General features: G+C 41.2%; 1 protein-coding gene and 1 long non-coding RNA gene across 2 annotated transcripts in view; one reads left to right on the top strand and one right to left on the bottom strand.

Moving 5' to 3' along the window:
• The window catches only part of ITPR3 (inositol 1,4,5-trisphosphate receptor type 3), a 605,308-nt gene that overhangs the window by 196,516 nt on the left and 385,520 nt on the right, over nt 1–23,272 (top strand). The window contains 3 exon segments of the mRNA XM_040424182.1: nt 5,412–5,572; nt 21,995–22,136; nt 22,666–22,827. Coding sequence (XP_040280116.1) covers nt 5,412–5,572; nt 21,995–22,136; nt 22,666–22,827 — 465 coding nt within the window.
• LOC120995159 lies at nt 12,579–13,046 on the bottom strand. Its single transcript, XR_005777542.1, has 2 exons — nt 12,919–13,046; nt 12,579–12,752 (listed from the first exon to the last, which is right to left on the bottom strand). It is a non-coding gene; the product is annotated as an uncharacterized LOC120995159 (long non-coding RNA).

The following is a 23,272-nucleotide window of genomic DNA, read 5'->3' as shown; positions in this document are numbered from 1 at the left end:
AAAATGTATTTTGTTGTGGTGGTAATCACATATGCTGAGTAGCTCAGTTCCACTGATTCCATTTGAAATACTATGGGGGTAATTTATTAAGACCTGGTTTTAGATGCCGGTCTTAAAGGGAATCTGTCACCTATTTTGACCATATAAAACCGTTAACATAGCAATGTGCAATAAAGTACCTTCATTCCTGCATGTGTCTTCTTTCTTTTATTCAACTTTTCATTCTTATTAAAAAGCGATTTTTCTGATATGCAAATGAAGTTTCAAGGTGCCCAGAGGGGCGTTATTACTCTGCTCTAGTGCCCAGTAACGCCCCACTGCAGTGCCCAGCCGGCTTTTCTTCCAAGCCCAGCACGCCTCCTAAGAAATAAATGTCCTCCCACATACTTGCCGAACGGCACCGCCCCCTCCCCACTATGTCATTTAATTTATTCACTGCATCGTGGCTTCCTCCTCTCTTGTCCTCCGAAATCCCGCGCAGGCGCAGTATCGCTGAGTGCCTGCGCCGGTAGGATACTACTGCTCCAGAGGGCAACAGCCTCAATAGTGTCACTGGGCATGCGCCGAGCCCAGTGACATAATCAGAGCGCTGTTGCCCTATGGAGCAGGAGTATCGCACAGGCGCAGGCACTCAGCGATACTGCGCCTGTGCGGGATTTCGGAGGACCAGAGAGGAGGAAGCCACGAAGGTGCAGTGAATAAATTAAATGACGTAGTGGAGGGGGCGGCGCCGTAGGCCAAGAGAGGAGGAAGCAAAGACGGTGCAGTGAATAAATTAAATGACGTAGTGGGGAGGGGACGGCGCCGTTCGGCTCCGATGTTGGAGGAGATTTATTTCTTAGGAGGCGTGCTGGGCTTGGAAGAGAGGCCGGCTGGGCACTGCAGGGGGGCATTACTGGGCACTAGAGCAGAAATATAGCTTTTTAATACGAATTAAAAGTTGAATAAAAGAAAGAAGACACATGCAGGAATGAAGGTACTTTATTGCACATTGCTATGTTAATGGTTTTATATGGTCAAAATAGGTGACAGATTCCCTTTAATAAGCCCTTTAGCTGCCGGTGGATCTGCTGAAGCTATGTAGAGGCGTCAGCCTCTACATAACTTTGGCGTATCCACGGCCGGTCTAAATGTAAACCTGCTTCCTTGTTGGCTTAACGACCCGTCCCCTTTCCCGCCCATGCCACACCCACTTTTCAAGACTTGGCGTGAGGGGGGAAAAGTCACAGATTGCGGCGCAGATAACCTTTGCGCTGCAATCTGCGCAAGAAATTCGCCTAATATAGACATATTTCTGATAGAAAAGAACCCTCTATGTTTTGCCTGATCTAACAAAGTAAACTGATGTGTAATTATGGAATAGCCCCCTTTAAATTTCAAGCGTTATTTACCTATAAAATTGGCATGTATGCAAATCTCCATACATCGCTACATACATGGCTTAGTTTGCTATCTTTTAAAATGAAAATTTTATATTGTTCTCCATGTTGGCTGCATTGATCAATTTGTCTGTCTTTTAAAATGAAACCTTCATGTTGACCTCCATGTCTAATATTTTGCAAATTAAGCAATTTCTTCTATATGATCCAGCTCTACAGGTAAAGAATGGTAGTAATTAATGTCAATTTGGTTGGGCTCTAAACCTAAATGATAACTTTTGTAGTTGCTATTAATTGCACAGTTTAGGTAATCAACCATTTTAAAAGGATTTTCTCAGACTTATATACTGAAGACCTATCCTCTTGATAGGTCATCAGTATCTGACCAATGGGGGTCTGACTCTCGGTGTCCACACTGATCAGCTGTTTGAGAAGGCACCAGCACTCACAGCCCTTCTCCCTGCTCGCCAAGCACAGCACCGTATATTGTATAGCGGCTGTGCTTGGTATAACAGCTCAGCCTCATTTACTTCAATGAGACTGAGCTGCACCTAGGCCATGTGACCAATGAACGTGGCATCACTTGGCCTAGGGAAAGCTGAAAGAAGGGCACAGTGCTATTGCGAGCGCCAGTGCCTTTTTAAACAGCTAATCAGCGGGGGTCCTGGGTGTTGGACCCCACCAGTCAGATACTGATGACCTATCCTGAGGATGAGCCATAAGTAATATCAGTCTCGGAAAAACCCTTTAAGGTTAGAGAAAGTCTGAATGCACCCTTCTTCAGTTAGTGAAAGGACATCCAAAAAAAAATCATCCCAAGTAGTCATTGGTTCTTAAGTATTATCTATTCTGAAAACACCTAAATCCTTATCATTCTTAAAATGTGAATCATATTAGCAGTGCTTGTTGTATTTTGCCTCACTTTTATATGATTTATATTTTTTATGTTGGAACTTTAGAATATTAAGGGGGTCATTTATTAAGACTTACGTTTTAGACAGCGGTCTTGATAAGCCCTTTAAGCTGTCAGTGGATCTGCCGAAGTTATGTACAGGCGCCAGCCTCTACATAACTTCAGCGCATCCACCACTGGTCTAAATGTAAGCCAGCTTCCTTGCTGTCTTAAATTTGGACCATGGCGGGGTTATGAGCCGTTGAGGAGGTGCTGCCTGGGGCTCGGACGATTGAGACGCCGCCCTGGGCACTTGAGAGGGCGCATTTACAGAATCTTAAAAGTTCATTTTTGGCTGAAAGAAAACTCCATTAGATACAACAAAGGTACCGTTTTTAAGTTCTGGGTGGCACATATAACGCTATTTGATCAGTCTAATATGCTCAAATGTGGTGACAGACCCCCTTTAATATTGGTGTATTTCTGATAGCAAGTTACCCCCCTAAGTGTTTTCTGACACTTTAATGCGTTTTATATAACAATTATAATGGTAATTCCATATGATTTGTAACAGTATTTTTTGTCAATGTGTACAAACAAATATAAAAGTATGTCTTATTATTGATGTAATATTGTAGATTGCACATATGATGTCTTTTTTTTCTATACTTTTTTCTTTTTTTTAACAACTATTTAAAAAGGACCTTTCATCAGAAAATAGTGTGTTAAATTCTTATACGACCTTATGGGGCTGCTCTCACTGATGTCCGGACACTTCTTTTTTTTTTAAATGGACCCCCCGTTCGGCCACTACGCTCTCCGTTAGTTTCGTTGCCTCATATGCAAATGAGGCAACAAAGTTATAGTAGGCGTTGTTCTCTAAGTTCTGGTGGGCGCGGTTATGCTCTCCCTGGCAGCGAGCGCATCCAATCGCAGCGCCCCGCTCTTAGCCAGGGAGAAGGAGCTCGCGAGAACTTGAGCTTATAGACATCCGGACCGAGCGCCATCTTGGAGTCACCAGAACTTAGAGAACAACGCCTACTATAACTTCGTTTGCATATGAGGCGACAAAACTAACGGAGAGCGTAGCGGGCGAATGGGGGTCCATTTGAAAAAAAAAAGGGTCCGGACATCAGTGAGAGCAGCCCCATAAGGTCGTATAAGAATTTAATACACTATTTTCTGATGAAAGGTCCTCTTTAAAGGGAAAGCAAAAAAAAAAACACAAAGGTGCATCTCAATAAATTAGAATATCATCAAAAAGTTAATTTATTTCAGTAATTCAATTGAAAAATTGAAACAATTATGTTATATAGATTCATTACATTGAGAGTGATCTGTTTCAAGTGTTTATTTTGTTTTATGTTGATGATTATGGCTTACAGCTAATAAAAACCCATCACTATCTCAGAAAATTTGAATATTGTGAAAAAGTTCAATATTGTACACTCATGGTGTCACGTTCTAATGTGCTTATCAACACAAAACCTGCAAAGTTTTCCTAAGCCTTTAAAAGGTCCCTAAATTTGGTTCTGTAGGTTACACAATCATGGAGAAGACTGCTGACTTGACAGTTGTCCAGAAGACAGTCATGGACACCCTCCACAAGGAGGGTAAGCCACAAAAGGTAAAAAAGCTGGCCGTTCAGAGTGCTGTATCCAAGAACATTAATGGAAAGTTGAGTGGAAGGAAATATTGTGGTAGAAAAAGGTGCACAAACAAAAGGGATAACTGCAGCATTAAAAGTATTGTCAAGAAAACACCATTTAAGGATTTGGGGGAGATTCAGAAGGAATGGACTGTGGCTGGAATCACTGCTTCTAGAGCCACCACACACTACAACTGTTGCATCCCTTGTGTCAAGCCCCTCATTACCCAGAGACAACTTCAGAAGGGTCTTACCTGGGCTAAGGAGAAAGCTACTCAGTGCCAAAGTCCTGTTTTCAGATGAAAGTAAATTTCATTTAGAAATCAAGGTCCCAGAGACTGGCAGAAGAGTGGAGAGGCACACAATCCAAGTTTCTTGAGGTCTAGTGTGAAGCTTCCACAGACAGTGATGGTATGGGGAGCCAAGTCATCTGCTCACATTTGTCCACTGTGTTATATCAAGTCCAGAGTCAGCACAGCTGTCTACCAGGAGATTTTAGAGTACTTCATGCTTCCCTCTGCTGACAAACTTTATGGAGATGCAGATTTAATTTTCTAGCTAGATTTGACACCTGTCCACAGCGCCAAAAGTACCAATACCTGGTTTTATAACCACAGTATCACTGCACTTAATTGGCCAGCAAACTCGCCTGACCTAAAACTCATAGAGAGGAAAATGAGACACACCAGACCCAACAATGCAAACAAGCTGAAGGCTGCGAGGAAAGCAACCTGGGCTTCCAGAACACCTCAGCAGTGCATATACTGTACATACTTTTCAATAGGCCTACATTCCTGAATTAAAAATCATTTTTTAAATTGGTCTTATATAATATTCTAATTTCCTGAGACAATGACTTTTGGCTTTTCAGTTTCTGTAAGCCATATTCATCAACATTAAAAGAAATAGAAGCTTGAAATAAATCATTCGGTATGTAATAAATCTATATAATGTACAAGTTTAACTTACTGAATTTCTAATTTATTGAATTACTGAAATAAATTAACTTTTTCATGATATTCTAATTTATTGAGATGCACATGTATGTGTATTCCTGAAGTAACCTTATATTGTGCCCCTCAACACACTTATGGCATGTCCATCGATTGCATTTCATACATTGTATTAATGGGGTTTTCCAGATGACATCATCATGTACAGCGCTGTGCTTACTAAGCATGAAGGAGGCCGCCTCAAACCGCTCAAACAGCCTTCTCAAACAGCTGATCGTGGGGGTCCCAGATTTTGGACCCCACTGATCAGATACTGATGACCTATCCAGAGGATAGGTCATCAGAATCCAGTAGAATCGCTTTAACAATTTTCATACACAAAAAAAAAACTTGTAAAAAAAACCTGAAGAAAACATGCTTTTATTATGTGCAGATATATGCAATATATCTACAATCTACACGGAAACATGTGAACAAATCTTTGTTAACTGCGGCGGGCTAACTCGCCTCTACTTTTCTCAATTTTTTTGTCTGAATAGCTTGGCACATGTCCCACTAAAGAAGATAAAGAGGCCTTTGCTATTGTATCCGTGCCTGTGTCTGAGATTCGTGACTTGGATTTTGCTAACGATGCTAGTTCAATGCTGGCCAATTTTGTCGAACGTTTGAATGACGGATTCATTAGCCAGAATGACCGCAGGTAGTATTTGCTTCCACAGTGAATAAACCTTAAAGGGGTTGTCAAGGTTAAACAGCAAATGTGATAAAATAACAAAATAATTCAAAATTACCATTTATTCCTCCACCGCTTCCATTGTTGAGCTCCAGTCCATCATCCTTCTGCCTCTCCCTTACACAGCATGTCACTGTGCAGGCAATCATTTGCCTCGGCAGTATACAGCACTTAATTTCTGAGGCTAGTGATTGGCTGCAGTGGTGATGTGGTATGTACAAGACATCACCCCTGCACCAAGGGAAACAAACTGCGGCGCCAAGAACTTGAGCACATAGCAGGAAGTGGCAGGGGAGAACATTTTATCACATTAACTGGTTCTGGGATGGGAGGTATTTAACTTGGATAAATCCTTTAAGAGTCACATTTGCTGTTAACATTTGATTCAGATTTCTAATGTCCAGTTTTTTTTTTGTTTGTTTTTTTTGTCAGAGAAGAACTGCTGCATATTAGATGAGATATGATGGTTTTTATAATGGTATTTTAAAGATTGTGATGTACTGTACTGTATTCCACCTTTCATTTTGGACAGCTCCTTTGAAAAATTAAATGAGGAATCTGATTGGTTGCTATGGGCCTGTTCTACTTTACACCAGTTTGATAAATGACTCCCATGGATTTTATAAACGCTATTTGTGAACAGTTTTTAGAAAATTTGAGTTTAGCTGCAGACATTGGGGTAGATTTATGGGGCTCGTAGGGAATCAAAGGCCCCGCCACCTAATTACACTCATTACTGTGCAGCTCCAGTATAGTATCCCTATCATCAGTAGAGAAAGCTAAAGGACCTGTGATGACTTCATCTGCACATCTAGTAAAGGAACTGCCCAAAGAATGTTGTAGCTCCCTGGTTAGATAGGATAATCTGCCAGCACCTGTGATGACATCATCATCATCATAGGCCCTGTACATCTAGTAAAGGAACTGCACAGAGTATCATCACAGGTCCTTCAACTCCCAACAGCATGGAGAAGAAATGCAGGATGAGTTCTCCACTGAGACTAGAATGGAGTGATAAGAGTAGGTCTTCCTTCTCTTCACTTGCACCCCATTTCCTATATATATATATATATATATATATATATATATATATAATACTAGCAGAAGGAACCGGCTTTGCACGGGTATATTTCATTTAATGTTTCTGTGTCGTTAAAAGATATCGACAGTTTCCGCCCTTAACAGTGAACTCTACAGCACCCCGCCCCTTAACACTGCCACCCCCTACAGTGCCCTGCCACTTTGAAATGGGTCCTCCACAGCAGCCCATCCCCTTAACTTTGACCTTCACAGCAGCCTGCCCCTTTAACAATGAGTTTCACAGCACCCTAATACCTTGACAGTGACCTTCACAGTGCCCGCCCCCTTAACAGTGACCTTAACAATGCCCGCCCCTTTAACAGTGACCTCTACAGTGCCTGCCCCTTTAACAGTGGCTTCCAAAGCACCTGCCTCTTTAACAGTGACCTCCACAGTGCCAGCCCCTTTAACAGTGACCTCTACAGTGCCTGCATCTTTAAAAATTACCTCCACAGCGCTCGTCCCTTTAACTGACCTCCACAGTGCCTGCCCCTTTAAGTAACCTCCTCAGTGCCCACCCTTTTAACAATGACCACATCTTTAACAGTGACCTGCATAGTGCCTGCCTATTTAACAGTGACCTCTACAGTGCCTGCCTCTTTAATAGTGACTGCTCCTTTAACAGTGACCTCCACAGTGCCCGCCACTTTAACAGTGACCTCCACAGTGTTCACTTATTTAACAGTGACCTCCACAGCACCATGCCCCTTTAACAGTGACCTCCACAGTGTTCGCCCCTTTAACAGTGACCTCCACAGTGTTCACCCCTTTAACAGTGACCTAGACAGTGCCCTCCCCTTTAACATTGACCCTTCCTTTAACAGTGACTTTCTTAGTGGCTGCCCCTTTAACAGTGACCTTCACAGTGCCAGCCCCTTTAGCAGTGACCTCCACAGTGCCCTCCTGTTTAACATTGACCTTTTCTTTAAAGGGACACTGACAGGCCCAATAAGCATAATTAGCTGTATATATGCATGCACAGGTCTTCCATTGAGTATTAAAAACATATAAGTCTAACTCCTGTCCACCTTATGAATACTGCTAAATGATGTTTTATAACCTGATGTAATCGCTCGTCTTTCTGCCCAAGGGGCGGCGTTTCAGCTTCACTTCTGCCCAGCCAACCTCCCCCCAACCGCCGTTTTGAAGCGCCGCCCAGCTCATCAATATTCACTTCGCTGGGCGGCTTCTGCTGTCCTCGACATTCCGAGATCCGGCGCATGCCGAATAGAAAGCTATGGGTGTTGGGCGCATGCGCAGAAGCTGAAAGTGAGTCCGATGCCCATAGCTTTCTATTGGCCATGCTCCGGATCTCGGAACGTCGGGACAGCAGAAGCCGCCCAGCGAAGTGAATATTGATGAGCTGGGCGGCGCTTCAAAACGGCGGTTAGGGGAGGCTGGCTGGGCAGAAGTGAAGCTTAAACGCCGCCCCTTCGGCAGAAAGACGAGCAATTACATCAGGTTATAAAACATCATTTTGCAGTATTCATAAGGTGGACAAGGGTTAGACTTATATGTTTTTAATACTCAATGGAAGACCTGTGCATGCATAGATACAGCTAATTATGCCTATTGGGCCTGTCAGTGTCCCTTTAAGAGTGACTTTCATAGGGACTACCCTTTTAACAGTGACTTTAACAGTGACTTCCACAGTGCCCGCCCCTTTAACAGTGACTTCCACAGTGCCCGCCCCTTTAACATTGACTACCCTTTAACAGTTACTTCCACAGTGGCCACCCCTTTAACACGGACTTCCACAGTGCCGGCCCCTTTGACAGTGACCTCCACATTGGCTGTCCCTTTAATAGTGGCTCCTCCTTTAACAGTGACCGCTACAGTGCCCGCCCCTTTAACAGTGGCCGCCTCTTTAACTCTGACTTCCACAGTGCTCGCTTCTTTAACAGTGACCTCATAGTGCCCGCCCCTTTAACAGTGACCTCCACATTGCCCGTCCCTTTAATAGTGACTGCCCCTCTAACAGTGACCTCCACATTTCCCGCCCCTTTTACAGTGACCTCCACAGTGCCCGCCCCTTTAACAGTGACCTCCACAGTGCCGTCCGCTTTAACAGTGACCTCCAAAGTGACCGCCCCTTTAACAGTGATCTATATAGTTGCCGCCCCTTTAGTAGTGACCTCCATAGTGCCCGCCCCTTTAACAGTGACCTCCACAGTGCCCTCCCCTTTAACAGTGACCTCCCCTTTAACTGTGACTTCCACAGTGCCTGCCCCTTTAACAGTGATCTCCACAGTGCCCTCCCATTTAACAGTGACCTCTACAGTGCTTGTTCATTTAACATTGACCATCCCTTTTACAGTGACCTCTACAGTGCCTGCCCCTTTAGCAGTGACCGCCACAGTGCCCGCCCTGTTAACAGTGACCTCCACTGTGCTCACCCCTTTAACATTGACCACCCCTTTTACAGTGACCTCTACAGTGCCCGCCCCTTTAGCAGTGACCTCTACAGTGCCGTCACTTTAGCAGTGACCTCCACAGTGCCCGCCCTGTTAACAGTGACCACCCCTTTAAGTGACCTTCACAGTGCCCGCCCCTTTAACAATGACCTCCAAACTGCCTGCCCCTTTAACAGTGATCTCCACGGTGCCCGCTTCTTTAACAGTGATCTAAACAGTGGCCGTCCCTTTAACAGTGGCTGCCTCTTTAACAGTGCCCGCCCCTTTAACAGTGACCTCAACAGTGCCCGCCCCTTTAACAGTGACCTCAACAGTGCCTGCCCCTTTAACACTGACCTCCACAGTGGCTGCCCCTTTAACAGTGACCTCCACAGTGCCCGCCCCTTTAACTGTGACTTTTTGGCTGATAAGGGACATGTGACCCTGTGTACAGTCTATTTATGGCTGTGTTGTTATGAAAAGCTGGATAAATTAAATATGAACTTATATTGACTGACACACCTCATATGACTGAATATACAGGGAGTGCAGAATTATTAGGCAAGTTGTATTTTTGAGGATTAATTTTATTATTGAACAACAACCATGTTCTCAATGAACCCAAAAAACTCATTAATATCAAAGCTGAATATTTTTGGAAGTAGTTTTTAGTTTGTTTTTAGTTTTAGCTATTTTAGGGGGATATCTGTGTGTGCAGGTGACTATTACTGTGCATAATTATTAGGCAACTTAACAAAAAACAAATATATACCCATTTCAATTATTTATTTTTACCAGTGAAACCAATATAACATCTCAACATTCACAAATATACATTTCTGACATTCAAAAACAAAACAAAAACAAATCAGTGACCAATATAGCCACCTTTCTTTGCAAGGACACTCAAAGGCCTGCCATCCATGGATTCTGTCAGTGTTTTGATCTGTTCACCATCAACATTGCGTGCAGCAGCAACCACAGCCTCCCAGACACTGTTCAGAGAGGTGTACTGTTTTCCCTCCTTGTAAATCTCACATTTGATGATGGACCACAGGTTCTCAATGGGGTTCAGATCAGGTGAACAAGGAGGCCATGTCATTCGATTTTCTTCTTTTATACCCTTTCTTGCCAGCCACGCTGTGGAGTACTTGGACGCGTGTGATGGAGCATTGTCCTGCATGAAAATCATGTTTTTCTTGAAGGATGCAGACTTCTTCCTGTACCACTGCTTGAAGAAGGTGTCTTCCAGAAACTGGCAGTAGGACTGGGAGTTGAGCTTGACTCCAGAAAAGGCCCCACAAGCTCATCTTTGATGATACCAGCCCAAACCAGTACTCCACCTCCACCTTGCTGGCGTCTGAGTCGGACTGGAGCTCTCTGCCCTTTACCAATCCAGCCACGGGCCCATCCATCTGGCCCATCAAGACTCACTCTCATTTCATCAGTCCATAAAACCTTAGAAAAATCAGTCTTGAGATATTTCTTGGCCCAGTCTTGACGTTTCAGCTTGTGTGTCTTGTTCAGTGGTGGTCGTCTTTCAGCCTTTCTTACCTTGGCCATGTCTCTGAGTATTGCACACCTTGTGCTTTTGGGCACTCCAGTGATGTTGCAGCTCTGAAATATGGCGAAACTGGTGGCAAGTGGCATCTTGGCAGCTGCACGCTTGACTTTTCTCAGTTCATGGGCAGTTATTTTGCGCCTTGGTTTTTCCACACGCTTCTTGCGACCCTGTTGACTATTTTGAATGAAACGCTTGATTGTTCGATGATCACGCTTCAGAAGCTTTGCAATTTTAAGAGAGCTGCATCCCTCTGCAAGATATCTCACTATTTTTGACTTTTCTGAGCCTGTCAAGTCCTTCTTTTGACCCATTTGGCCAAAGGAAAGGAAGTTGCCTAATAATTATGCACATCTAATATAGGGTGTTGATGTCATTAGACCACACCCCTTCTCATTACAGAGATGCACATCACCTAATATGCTTAATTGGTAGTAGGCTTTCGAGCCTATACAGCTTGGAGTAAGACAACATGCATAAAGAGGATGATGTGGTCAAAATACTCATTTGCCTAATAATTCTGCACGCAGTGTATAAGGACCTGCAAACTGCTAAAACCTGTGATCAGTTGTTATGGCAACCTGGAGTAGGACCTGTGAGCTTCTATTGGTTAATAAGGGGACATGTGACCATGTAAATGGCAGTTCGGATTTAAGTGAAAGGCTTGCTGGCTTCTATTGGCTAATGCTAATGCATTTTTGGGGAATATCTCAGGAACGGTAAGTCCTAGATAGCTGAGACCCAGTCTAAAACCTTCCCGGACACCTGATGTACCTGTGTGCCAAATTTGGTGAAGATCGGTCCAGTCGTTAGTTCGCACATAAAGAACAGACAGACAAACTCGTTTTTATATATATGAGACTAGCAGAAGGACCCGGCAGTGACCTCCGCAGTGCCTGCCCCTTTAACAGTGACCTCCACAGTGCCCGCCCATTTAACAGGGAACTCCACAGCGCCCGTCCGTTTAATAGTGGCCCCCTGCCCCCGGCTTTGCACGGGTATATTTAATCATCTATTTCATTTCATGTTTCCATGTGTCGTAAAACCTTCCCTGACACCTGATGTACCTGTGGCCCAAATTTGGTGAAGATCGGTCCAGTGGTATGGTCGCACATAAAGAACGTCCAGACAGAAACTCATTTTTATAATATAAGAGATTAGTACAGACCGTTACATTATGTACCTCACACAATAACCATAATATACAGTATAACTGACCACATATCTGTACACATTGCATCTATTATACCTTGTACTTCTCACATTAGTACACTGCTCTATATTCAGGGTGTGTAAATTGTGGTATTCACAGTAGCTTTGAAGAAAATTGGGCCCACAATTCATGTTCTTGACACGGTACACCAATCGCCAATTTATGGTCGTGAAGTAGTGTTTCATGAGTCAAATGGGGATTTTCAGCAGACCAGTACCTCGTATTCTGGTTATGTACGTGACCTCAGGGGCATAGCTATAGGGGTGCAGAGACACTTGTGCCGCATAAGAAGACACCTATATTATGGAGATTGCATGAAAGTCAAATTATACGTTTGACTGGAGGGAAGGGGTTAGGTCAAGAATTGGGTATGGGGGGGGGGGGGGGGGGGGGGCATTTAAATTTTTGTCCCAGGCAGCGTGACAGCTATGTGCTTCCCTAGCCCGAGTTACTGAGGGAAGGGGGGCCCAAGCTGAACTCTTGCTCCAGGGCCCATGAGCCTTTAGCTACACCCCTGCATGACCTTTATAAATAAAGTACAGCAATGGGTCCAAATGTCTGTCAGCAATTATAGTCAGCGTAATTTACACATTTAGCTTTGTCAGACTCTTTCAGTTACTGTACACACATTATTCGGTACGGTTTCATGTTCAGAGATTTTAGCACTCGCTGAGGCGTCGTTCATTAAACACCAACTTGCTGCGACAGTCTTCGAGTTGATTTTCAGGGGCTACTTGTAATCCGCTGCTGAATTTCATGCACAACTTCAGCTGTCCTGATCCATGGAGGCCTTAGTTTCTTTATGTTTGCAACAAAGCCAGTTTGATGCTATTTCTGAACCAGACTCTGAATACAATATTTAGCTGGTGGTTTTGTTCCTGGGTGCTTGTTAGCAAAGGTCTCTTGCATTTCCTTAATCGATCTGCTTCACACATAGCCTTCCACAATCACTTTTCGGTCTTCCAGGGAGACCTCCATCTTTCTGACACAATAGGCCACTTTTATCAATCTGAATAATAAATCAGTCTTAGTTTCTCATAGCAACCAATCATAGTTCAGCTTTCACTTCTTACAGGGCTCTGAAAAAATGAAAACTGAGCTCTGATTGGTTGCTATGGACAACTAAGACAGATTTACTATAAGGCAGTTGATTTGGAAATATTGGAGGCAGGCTACTTTTTGTGGGCCACCCTGTAGTATTAGATATATAAAGCTGAGTGTATGTATGAGTGTGCGCGTTTGTATGTCTGCTAAAGGAATCCGCACCGTTGCATTTACATAGTAACATAGTTTATAAGGCCGAAAAAAGATATCTGTCCATCCAGTTCGGCCTGTTATCCTGCAAGTTGATCCAGAGGAAGGCAAAAAAAACCTGTGAGGTTTACACTCCAGAAATTCATCCAAGCCCCTCTTGTACTCTTTTAGTGAACTCGCCATCCCCACCTCCTCCGGCAGAGAGTTCCATAGTCTCACTGCTCTTACCGTAAAGAATCCTCTTCTATGTTTGTGTACAAATCTTATTTTCTCCAGACGCAGAGGATGTCCCCTTGTCACAGTCCTGGGGATAAATACATGATGGGAGAGATCTCTGTACTGACCTCTGTTATATTTATACATAGTTATTAGATCTCCTCTCAGTCGTCTTTTTTCTAAAATGAATAATCCTAATTTTGATAATCTTTACTGTAGTCCCCCCATTCCAGTTATTACTTTAGTTGTCCTCTTCTGAACCCTCTCCAGCTCTGCTATGTCTGTTCACAGGAGCCCAGAACTGTACACAGTACTCCATGTGTGGTCTGACTATGTTCTCATCACGGGCATCTATGCCCCTTTTGATGCAACCCATTGCATCTTATTGGCCTTGGCAGCAGCTGCCTGACACTGGTTTTTACTGCTTAGAGTACTTTCACACTAGCGTTTTTCTTTTCCGGCATAGAGTTCCGACGACGGAACTGCCCTCCTGATCACACTGCCGCAAGTGTGAAAGTAGCCTTAGTTTGCTGTTCACTAAAATTCCTAGGTCTTTTTCCATGCCAGTGTTACCCAGTGTTTTACCATTTATTATGTAAGGGAGACTTCCATTATTCCTTCCCATGTGCATAACCTTACATTTGTCAGTGTTAAACCTCATCTGCCACTTCTCTGCCCAAGCCTCCAATCTATCCAGATCCCTCTGTAGTAGTATACTGTCCTCTTCTGTGTTACTTACTTTACACAGTTTAGTGTCATCTGTAAAACTTGATATTTTACTGTGCAAGCCTTCTACAAGATCATTAATAAATATAATGAAGATAATATGGCCCAATACTGATCCCTGAGGTACTCCACTAGTGACGGTGACCCAATCTTATTGTGTACCGTTAATAACCACCCTCTGTTTTCTATCACTGAGCCAGTTACTTACCCACATACAGACATTTTTTCCCAGTCCAAGCATTCTCATTGAATGTACTAACCTTTTATGTGGTACAGTGTCAAATGCTTTGGAGAAGTCAAGATATACGACATCTATTGTTTCACCGTGGTCAAGTCTAGAACTTCTTATAGAAACTGATTCAATTAGTTTGGCATGACCATTCCCTCATGAAGCCATGCTTATATGGTGTTACTTGCTTATTTCTATTGAGATCCTCCAAGATAACATCTCTTAGAAAACCTTCAAACAGTTTACCCGCGACAGATGTTAAACTTACCGGCCTATAGTTTCCGGGCTCTGTTTTTGGACCTTTTTGAATATTGGCATCACATTTGCTATGCGCCAATCCTGTGCAACACTCCCTGTCAGTATAGAGTCCTTAAAGTCATACAAGAAAAATGTAACAACAATTGACATGCTGCAGATTTCAAAATCTGCACGGCAGATCAATTTCCACACCAAAGAAAATAGCAGTTTTCAGAAAAAAACTATTAGAAGAGGTTTATCAAGATTGGCATACCCATACGCCAGTCTTGATCTCTCTACGCTGGCATGAGATGCTCCTAATTTATTAAGAAGGAGATGACTCTTAATAAATTGATCGCATCTCTGGCAGTCATAAACTCAAGTCTTTGCCAGCCAGGAGTTTCAGGCATAAATTATAGTAAACCTGGCAGGCCATGCTAAGCCCCACCCCCTCTGATAATCCCCACCCCTTAAACATTTACAAATTTTGCTGCAAATATGGCGTGCAACATAATTTAGTGTAAAGGCATTGATAAATGTCTACTACTGTGTGTGTACTTGAAGGAAACGTGTCACCAGAAAATTATTAAATCTGATGATTTAAATCACGTTTTTATGTTTAACATGTTTTTAAATAATTTTTGGTGATCTTATTTTCATTGTCAATATGTCAAAAACTTTGTGGTCTGTACAGATCACTTTACTGCAGTTATCTGTTTCGCAGAGGGGATATCATTATAGGCAGGATTAGAATGATAGATACAATATGTGATTGTCAAAGCTTATCTACTCGTTCCTTGTACAGTGACCGCTGCACAGGTCACAGAGCATGCCTAGAAGACTTTCCAATAGAAGTCAATGACCATTGGGTCTATGGACCATGGAGCTGCCGTAAAGCAATTTTCTTAATGCCTTGTAAAAGCTGTTTAAGAACAGCTCAGACAAGATGGTCACCCCCATCATGATGTTCCGTAAATAGAATAAATCAATCTGCAATCAGAAAATAAAAAAAGATTATAAAAAAAGTTATGTCCTACTATCTGGTTTTAATTGGCAGATTAAATATTGGGTGACACATTTCCTTTACGTAATGTCACCAACATTATGCATTTTTTTCTCCCTTTGCACATCTTTTCTCTAAATAGTCAGTTTTCTGTTGTGATGTTCTCCCACACTCAGGAGCAATGACGTCTGCGATGGCTCTTAATGAACTAACAGAGGGCCCTGTTCAGTGTCCGTGTTTCCAAGATGATCAGATGGCATATGTACTCTATATAAAGCTATAACCATTGTACTATATATCATATGGCATCAGCATACCTGTTCTCAAAAACACTTTATGTTGTTGTGCAGTAGTAACTAAATGGAATGTAACATTGTGGAATAAAAAATGGTTAAAGGGCTGAATACATAAAAAAAACACACAAAACTACTTGTATATTGGTGGTTCAATTCAAACCACTCTGTTAAGTTTATTAATAGGATGTGTACAGTAGGTTCAATAGCAGCTGTATCACAGACTGATCCCAGTAACTATTCAATGAATTGTTAAACAAATCCTTATCTGCAGCATGCACATTTATGATGTAACAATGAGTATCCGTTCACTACACAAACACAGATAACAGCCTGAACAGCCTCCAGATAGAAGACGCTTATTGCACCATCTCATTAATGTACTATGTATAGTTCACTATTATTCACTCATTTAATATATATATATATATATATATATACACATATCTCAGAATTCGGCTCCAGCAGCCAGTTCAGTACTGATGCTCAGATTAGCCACATCCATAGCAGTGAGGCATTGTGCACTGTGTTGGATTAACTCAGGATGTTCTTACCCTGGGGTTGTATTTCTAGTCTAGTCCTGTTGAGTGTGCAGAATACTTCCATGTCTGCTGTGAAATTGTGTCTGTTGATCCTTCTATGAATGGTAAAAATTCTCTATTGCCCACACCCAATGACTTCATTCCTGTTGTCTTAGACATGCACAGTCTTTATATGGTGCATGCAGAACAAAGATTAGCTAGACTCTTAAGTACTTTGATACTACGGTAATTCCTGTGTCATTTAATCCTTTTTGAGTTAATATTTTCTGTGCTGTGTTGCATAGTTTATTAGAAATATAATACTTGAAGGCCCCCTCAAGTCTAGGTGAGCCTTTAGCCAACAATATTTTCACAGTGGAGAAATATGTAAAATACTGAGGGGCAGCAGAAAATTCCTGAAGAATTATAAATGTAATGGGCATCAGGTATTCTGTGACCAACATCCAAGAGGCAGTTTGCCAACTAGCATGCCTTCATGACTTCCTCTTTACTAGTTCATAACACCATCCTCAGAATACTTCAGGCAGCAATATAAGTGATATGAAAACACAATGAAATTCCAGCACTCACGATTTTGGTAGCTAAAATCTTCGTCTTTTATTCAGGCAGTAGACAATTTAGACAGGACATCCACCCACAAGTGTAGCAACTTTGACGCGTTTCGAACAGTAGTTCTTAGTCGTAACCTGGTTACGACTAAGAACTACTGTTCGAAACGCGTCAAAGTTGCTACACTTGTGGGTGGATGTCCTGTCTAAATTGTCTACTGCCTGAATAAAAGACGAAGATTTTAGCTACCAAAATCGTGAGTGCTGGAATTTCATTGTGTTTTCATATCAAGGATATACAGGCTCACCAGCCTTTTCCGTGCACGCAGGTGTTTGGATAATTGGGTGAGCTGGACTTTTCTTTGAGCAATATAAGTGCTCTATGAACTAGTAGCATATGGTAGTACAGTAAATTAAAACTATTTGGAACAGAGAATTAGTTAGTCACAGAAAGCATGTGCCAGGTTGCCCATTTTGAGAATTTATGGCGTATCCACATATGTACCGTAAGTTCAACTTACACTTACTTCTACTTCTGATTGAGCCTTACAATAATGAGCCATTGTGAATAAGGAAGAATGTAAATAATGTATCTATCCTTTATGTTGATCTTTATCAATCGCTCCACTTTAAAAATGATCATGATCAGCAGTACAAACAGTAAATGTAAATGCTGCTTGTAGTTACATTTACAATAGACTTAGTGCATTGTCTTGCATGACCCATGTCCAGGTTATAGAGGCGTAACTCCTTCCTGGAGGAATTGCACTTCTTTAAATGGATCTAATAAAAGGGAAAAGAGAAAAACATTGTCAAATCTTCCTAGACAGTGTTTTTTTTTTTTTCGTAAACTGCTTTTGTGGTCAAAATATACTCGCTAAGCTAGTTTAACTTGAATGACGCAAATTGGACTGACCAGTTGTGACACAAAACTGATTCTCACTTGCACAAAAAGGTTAAAGACTGACCTTTTGGTCATCCAAATACCAGGGGGAGGTGCCCAATCCTGACAATGAAATACTGCATGCATTACCTATTAGCTTCCTGGATGGGTGTCTCCTAAACACAAAAGGAATTTGCTTTATCCCCCCTCCAGTCCAGATTATAAACCTCTTCTGTTAACTTCATCCCACCTGTAACCCGCCTGCACAGCTGTCACGCTCACATTCTACCCTCACAACCCCCACCTCATAACTATAACTGCCAAACTTGAGCTATTTTCTTAAACTGCCCTTCTTACCCAAGTCTATGATGACCAAGTAATGTACGACTGCTTTTATTACTGGTCTGGAGACCAGAAGGGCAATGTCATGAGAGACAAAGAAAAGTATTGCTGGTCCTACTCCTGGGATTGTGGCGTAGTGTATGTATCCAGAGCCCTCTACAATTTTTTTCAGTTGCACTAATAGTTCAGTGTTACATTGATTTGGTCATGGAACCAGTGATATGGCCATTTCTCAAAATTGTTCCAGGAGCCGTTTTTCAACAGGACAATGCCAGTTTGCATGTTGCTAATGGTACAAAATGCACCCTGCATGGCCTATACATAATTCCATGAATTGTCCTTCTTGGTGTCTTGGTGTTGCAATTTCAATGTTGAGTATATTTTTGACTCATTTGTTTGATGTGGTTAACTTTTTTAGGTCACATTTCTGCAGAAATATACATTTCTGAAAAATTCTGAAGGGTTCACTTGCAGCTTACCAAGAACAGCGCCATACATTGTATAGCGGCTGTGCTTGATATCACACTCATTCACTTGAATGGGGTCGAGCTGCACCTAGTCCACATTACACATGAACGTGTCACCATTTGGCCTAGGAAAAGCAGAGAGAAGGCCGCAGTGCTCATAGGGCACAGCTGCCTTCTTGAACACCTAATCGGCAGGGGTCCCCTTGAGGATAGGTCATCAGTATACAAATCTTGGAAAACCCCTTTAAGCAAGTTAAAGAGGAAATTATCTTCCAAATGTCCAAAGTTAAAGATGACACATGCCCTTTATATTTTAAGCAAAATCAATTATTTTTTTCATCTTTTACATTTTCAAAAAAATGCTAACCTTTTGGCACCCTGCATGCTTATAAAGGCTGTTTGTGTCCAACCAAGAGTCTTTCATTACTTGTCTGGGGATTTTCATCCATTCTTCCTTGCAGCAGTCTTCCAGTTCTGTGAGGTTCCCTGGCGGTCTTGCATGCACTGCTCTTTTGAGGTCTATCCACAGATTTTCAATGATTTTCAGATTAGGGGCCATGGTAAAACCTTCAGCTTGCGCCTTTTGAGGTAATCTATTGTGGACACAAATTACTGAAGTACCTGTATAGCCGATATGCTGATCCAAGTTTAGACACTGCTAAATTTTACTGGATTCATTGAAAGTGTCATAACAATTAATCTTTATTAATGTTACATCTAAAATATATATAATTCGAAGTATTAACAAACATGAGCCCCAATGATACCAACAACAAAAATGGTGATAAAACAATAGAGCTGGGCAGGGAGAGGGGAGGAGAGGGTTTGTATATATCTATCCCTATTGTGGATTTTGAGGTATGTTTAGAATCATTATCCATTTGTAGAAGCAATCCTCTTTTCAACTTGAGCTTTCTTACAGTCGGTGTTGTTTTATTCCAGACTTTGCTGGAATTTCATTTACAGGTAATCCATTCTCCCCTCTACTTGTGAAATGTTCTCTGTGCCATTAGCTGCAACACAACCTTAAAGCATGATTGATCCACCCCCATGCTTAACAGTTGGAGAGGTGTTCTTTTCATGAAATTCTGTGCCCTTTTTTGTTCAAATATACCTTTGCTCATTGTAACCAAAGAGTTCTATTTTAACCTCATTGTTCCACACGACTTTTTTCCAAAATGCATCAGGCTTGTTTAGATGTTCTTTTGAAAACTTCTGATGCAGAAGTTTGTGGCAAAGACACAGAAGAGGTTTTCTTTTGATGACTCCATGAAGGCCGTATTTGTGCAGCTGAACAGTAGAAGAATATACCACAACTCCAGAGTCTGCTGAATCTTTTTTAGTCCAGAGGGGGTTCTGATTTTCCTTTCTAGCAATCCTACGAGCAACTGAAATTTTTCTTGGTCTTCCAGACCTTCTCTTGACCTCCAATGTTATTGTTAACTGCCATTTCTTACACCGCGCAACAATGATTTTGCTACTAAGAGAAAAACATGTGATTTATACTAAAATGAGCGCACTGATTCCAAATATGAATTCGGCATTTGCCTGACACGTCTAGATTTTAACCCCTTAAGGACCCTGGGATTTTCCATTTTTGCGTTTTCGTTCTTTCACTCCCCACGTTCACATAGTCCTAACTTTTTTATTTTTCCATTCACATAGCCTTATGAGGGCTTATTTTTTGTGGGCCAAATTGTACTTTCTAATGGCACCAATTTTGGTTGCATACCATGTAGTAGGGAGTGGGAAAAAAAATTCCAAATGGGGTAGAATTGGGGAAAAACACAATTCTGATAAAGGTTTTTATTTTATTTTTACACTGTACACTATACGGGACTGTGTGAGGGCTCATTTTTTGCAGGACGATCTGTTCTTTTTAGTGATACTAATTTGAAGTGTGGGCGAATTTTTCATCACTTTTTATAACAAAATGATTGGGTAGTTGAAGTGACAAAAAATGGCAAATTGGCTGTCTTTATTTTTTTTTTCCAGTTACGCCATTTGCTATATGCCATTAATATTGTTATATTTTAATATTATGGGCATTTTCGCACATAGTATTTTTATTTTTATTTGAAGGAAAGGTGGGTGATTTGAACTTTTATTTTTTTATAATTGCATTTTTTAAAACTTTTGAAGGAAAGGTGGGTGATTTGAACTTTTATTATTTTTTTATAATTGCATTTTTTAAAACTTTTTTGAAGTCACAATAACTATTGTGTTCATTTAAGTCTATATAGACACCATTAAAAACTTAATTTGCACTATACAAATATAATGCTGCCTCCTAGTGTCCTGTATTGGTATAGTCATCTAATAGGCACCGAAGCTTGCTTGAGGCTTCAGCCTATTAGATCAATGTAATAGGTTCCCCAATCTCAGACGGGGAACACTGTGACCGGAGCGGAAGTGCGCGACTTCCGTTTCCGGACTGCGCAGATGCCATGGTCACATTTGACCACGGCATCTTAAAGGGAAAATGTATGCGATCAGCCTTATGGCTGAGATCACCTTTTAATCTGGTCTTTGATATCCCTTTCGCTATCGGAGGATGCGCTTAATTTATGACGAGGCACATTCCCTCCATCCTCTGGCCGTCCATGTGCATAGACTGAAATTTACACCAGCTGGTAGTTGGAATAGATTTCACTCATTTGTGTACACGATAATCATTGTGCTGAGGCCCATACCACACTCCACCCTTGTCACTGCCCCTTTTTAGGAAGTGGCAAGGATGGCATCCAAACACCACTCGGCCTAACTTTTATTTTTTTTGCAGATTTGGAGAATGATTTATACACAATAATTCTATTTATTTTGATCCTGCTTAATGTATATAAAATCTGAATAATGGGATGCAGTTCAATGAGACCTTATTATATTGTGGCAAACTTTGGTTTCTATGGTTTTAATAACTGTCTACCCATAACAATACAGTTTGTAACAGATATTTCACATTCTGTTCAAGAAATCTAAAATTTTTGAGGGGTAAAATGATTTGGACATTGGTCAGCAAAATCTTGCTATTCAACTGATGTTTTTAACAATAACACTGGCTGTGTCCTGACAGCTTCTGGCCACACGGGTTAACGTTGCCCTATGGAAAATTTTCTTGAGTTCATTGGTCACACTTGTTTTTAGGTCATTTGCCTAGTAAAAACTGTGATTTTGCATGTGTGCACTTTATTTTTTGCTGGTTCTCCAGTGGTCTGTGATATCCATCATCCTCAAATTTCAGAATCTCTATTCCTTAAATTGCCATAATAAAATATTCATGTTGTAAATTCATTCTTTAGTCATATACAATTATTTCTATAGTATATTTGAATATCTTTTCACTGTATTGTAAAATATAATATAATATAAAAATCAGTTTGTATGTAATTGCTTCTTTTTAAGATTTGCCATAAAACTCTTAGAAGATTTGGTTTTCTTTGTCGTGGGTGTTCCCAATAACGGTCAAAACGTGTTGGATATTGTGATTTCCAAGCCCAACAGAGAGCGACAAAAGCTTATGAGGGAGCAGAACATACTTAAGCAGGTCAGATACATTAATATCATGTGCTTGTATGTTGTCTTGTGTTTTTACAGATTTTATGCCTGTTTCTCACATTATATGACTTCTGCTGCCTCAAATGTTTTATTGCTGTTTATCTCTTAATATATTTTTACGTTCATCCCTGTTTTCTGCTATACACATTTATGTGCTATTTGTTATGTTCTCATTTATAGTAACATAGTATATAAGGCCAAAAAAAGACATTTGTCCATCCAGTTCGGACTGTTATCCTGCAAGTTGATCCAGAGGAAGGCAAAAAATACCCTGTGAGGTAGAAGCCAATTTTCCCCACTTAAGGGGGAAAAAATTCCTTCCCGACTCCAATCAGGCAATCAGAATAACTCCCTGGATCAACGAACCCCTCTCTAGTAGCTATAGCCTGTAATATTTATGACTGTTTCCTGTAGATTTAGTGCCATAGTTAAATGTAAAGTGACTTTATTAAATTTTTTGCCTTTTTAGCTTTCGTAATACTTGGTCTCACTTGATTTTATCTATCTCTTTTTTGTAGGTATTTGGTATCCTTAAAGCACCATTCAAAGACAAAGGTGGTGAGGGTCCTCTACTTAGACTTGAAGAGCTCTCTGACCAGAAAAATGCCCCATACCAGTACATGTTCCGACTGTGCTACAGAGTCCTCCGTCACTCTCAGGATGATTATCGAAAGAACCAGGTAATGTAGCTATTGGGTTATTCAGATATTTTTATATACAATGCATTCGGAAAGTCTTCAGACCCCTTCACTTTTATCATATTTTGTTATCTTGTGGCCTTGAGCTAAAATAAAAAAATATTCAAGTATTCCCCCATCAGTGTGCACTCAAAACTCCATAATGAGAAAGTAAAAACAGAATTTCAATTTTTTTTGCTAATTTATAAAAAAATTGCATGGACATAAGTATTCAGACCTTTTTCTATGAAACATAGCTCTGGGGACTTCCCATTTCGCTTGATCATCTTTGTGATGTTTCTACATTTTAGTCCACATATTTTTAAATTCAGTTGGCTGAACATGATTTGGAAAAGCGTACCCCTGTCTATATAGGGTCCCACAGCTGGCAATGCATATCAGAGAAAAAAACAAGCCTTGACAAGAAAATTCCTGTCTGTAGAGCTCA

The sequence above is a fragment of the Bufo bufo genome, chromosome 3, assembly GCF_905171765.1.
Source record: "Bufo bufo chromosome 3, aBufBuf1.1, whole genome shotgun sequence".
Classification (NCBI taxonomy): Eukaryota; Metazoa; Chordata; class Amphibia; order Anura; family Bufonidae; genus Bufo; species Bufo bufo.
This window is presented reverse-complemented; position numbering and strand designations above follow the sequence as displayed.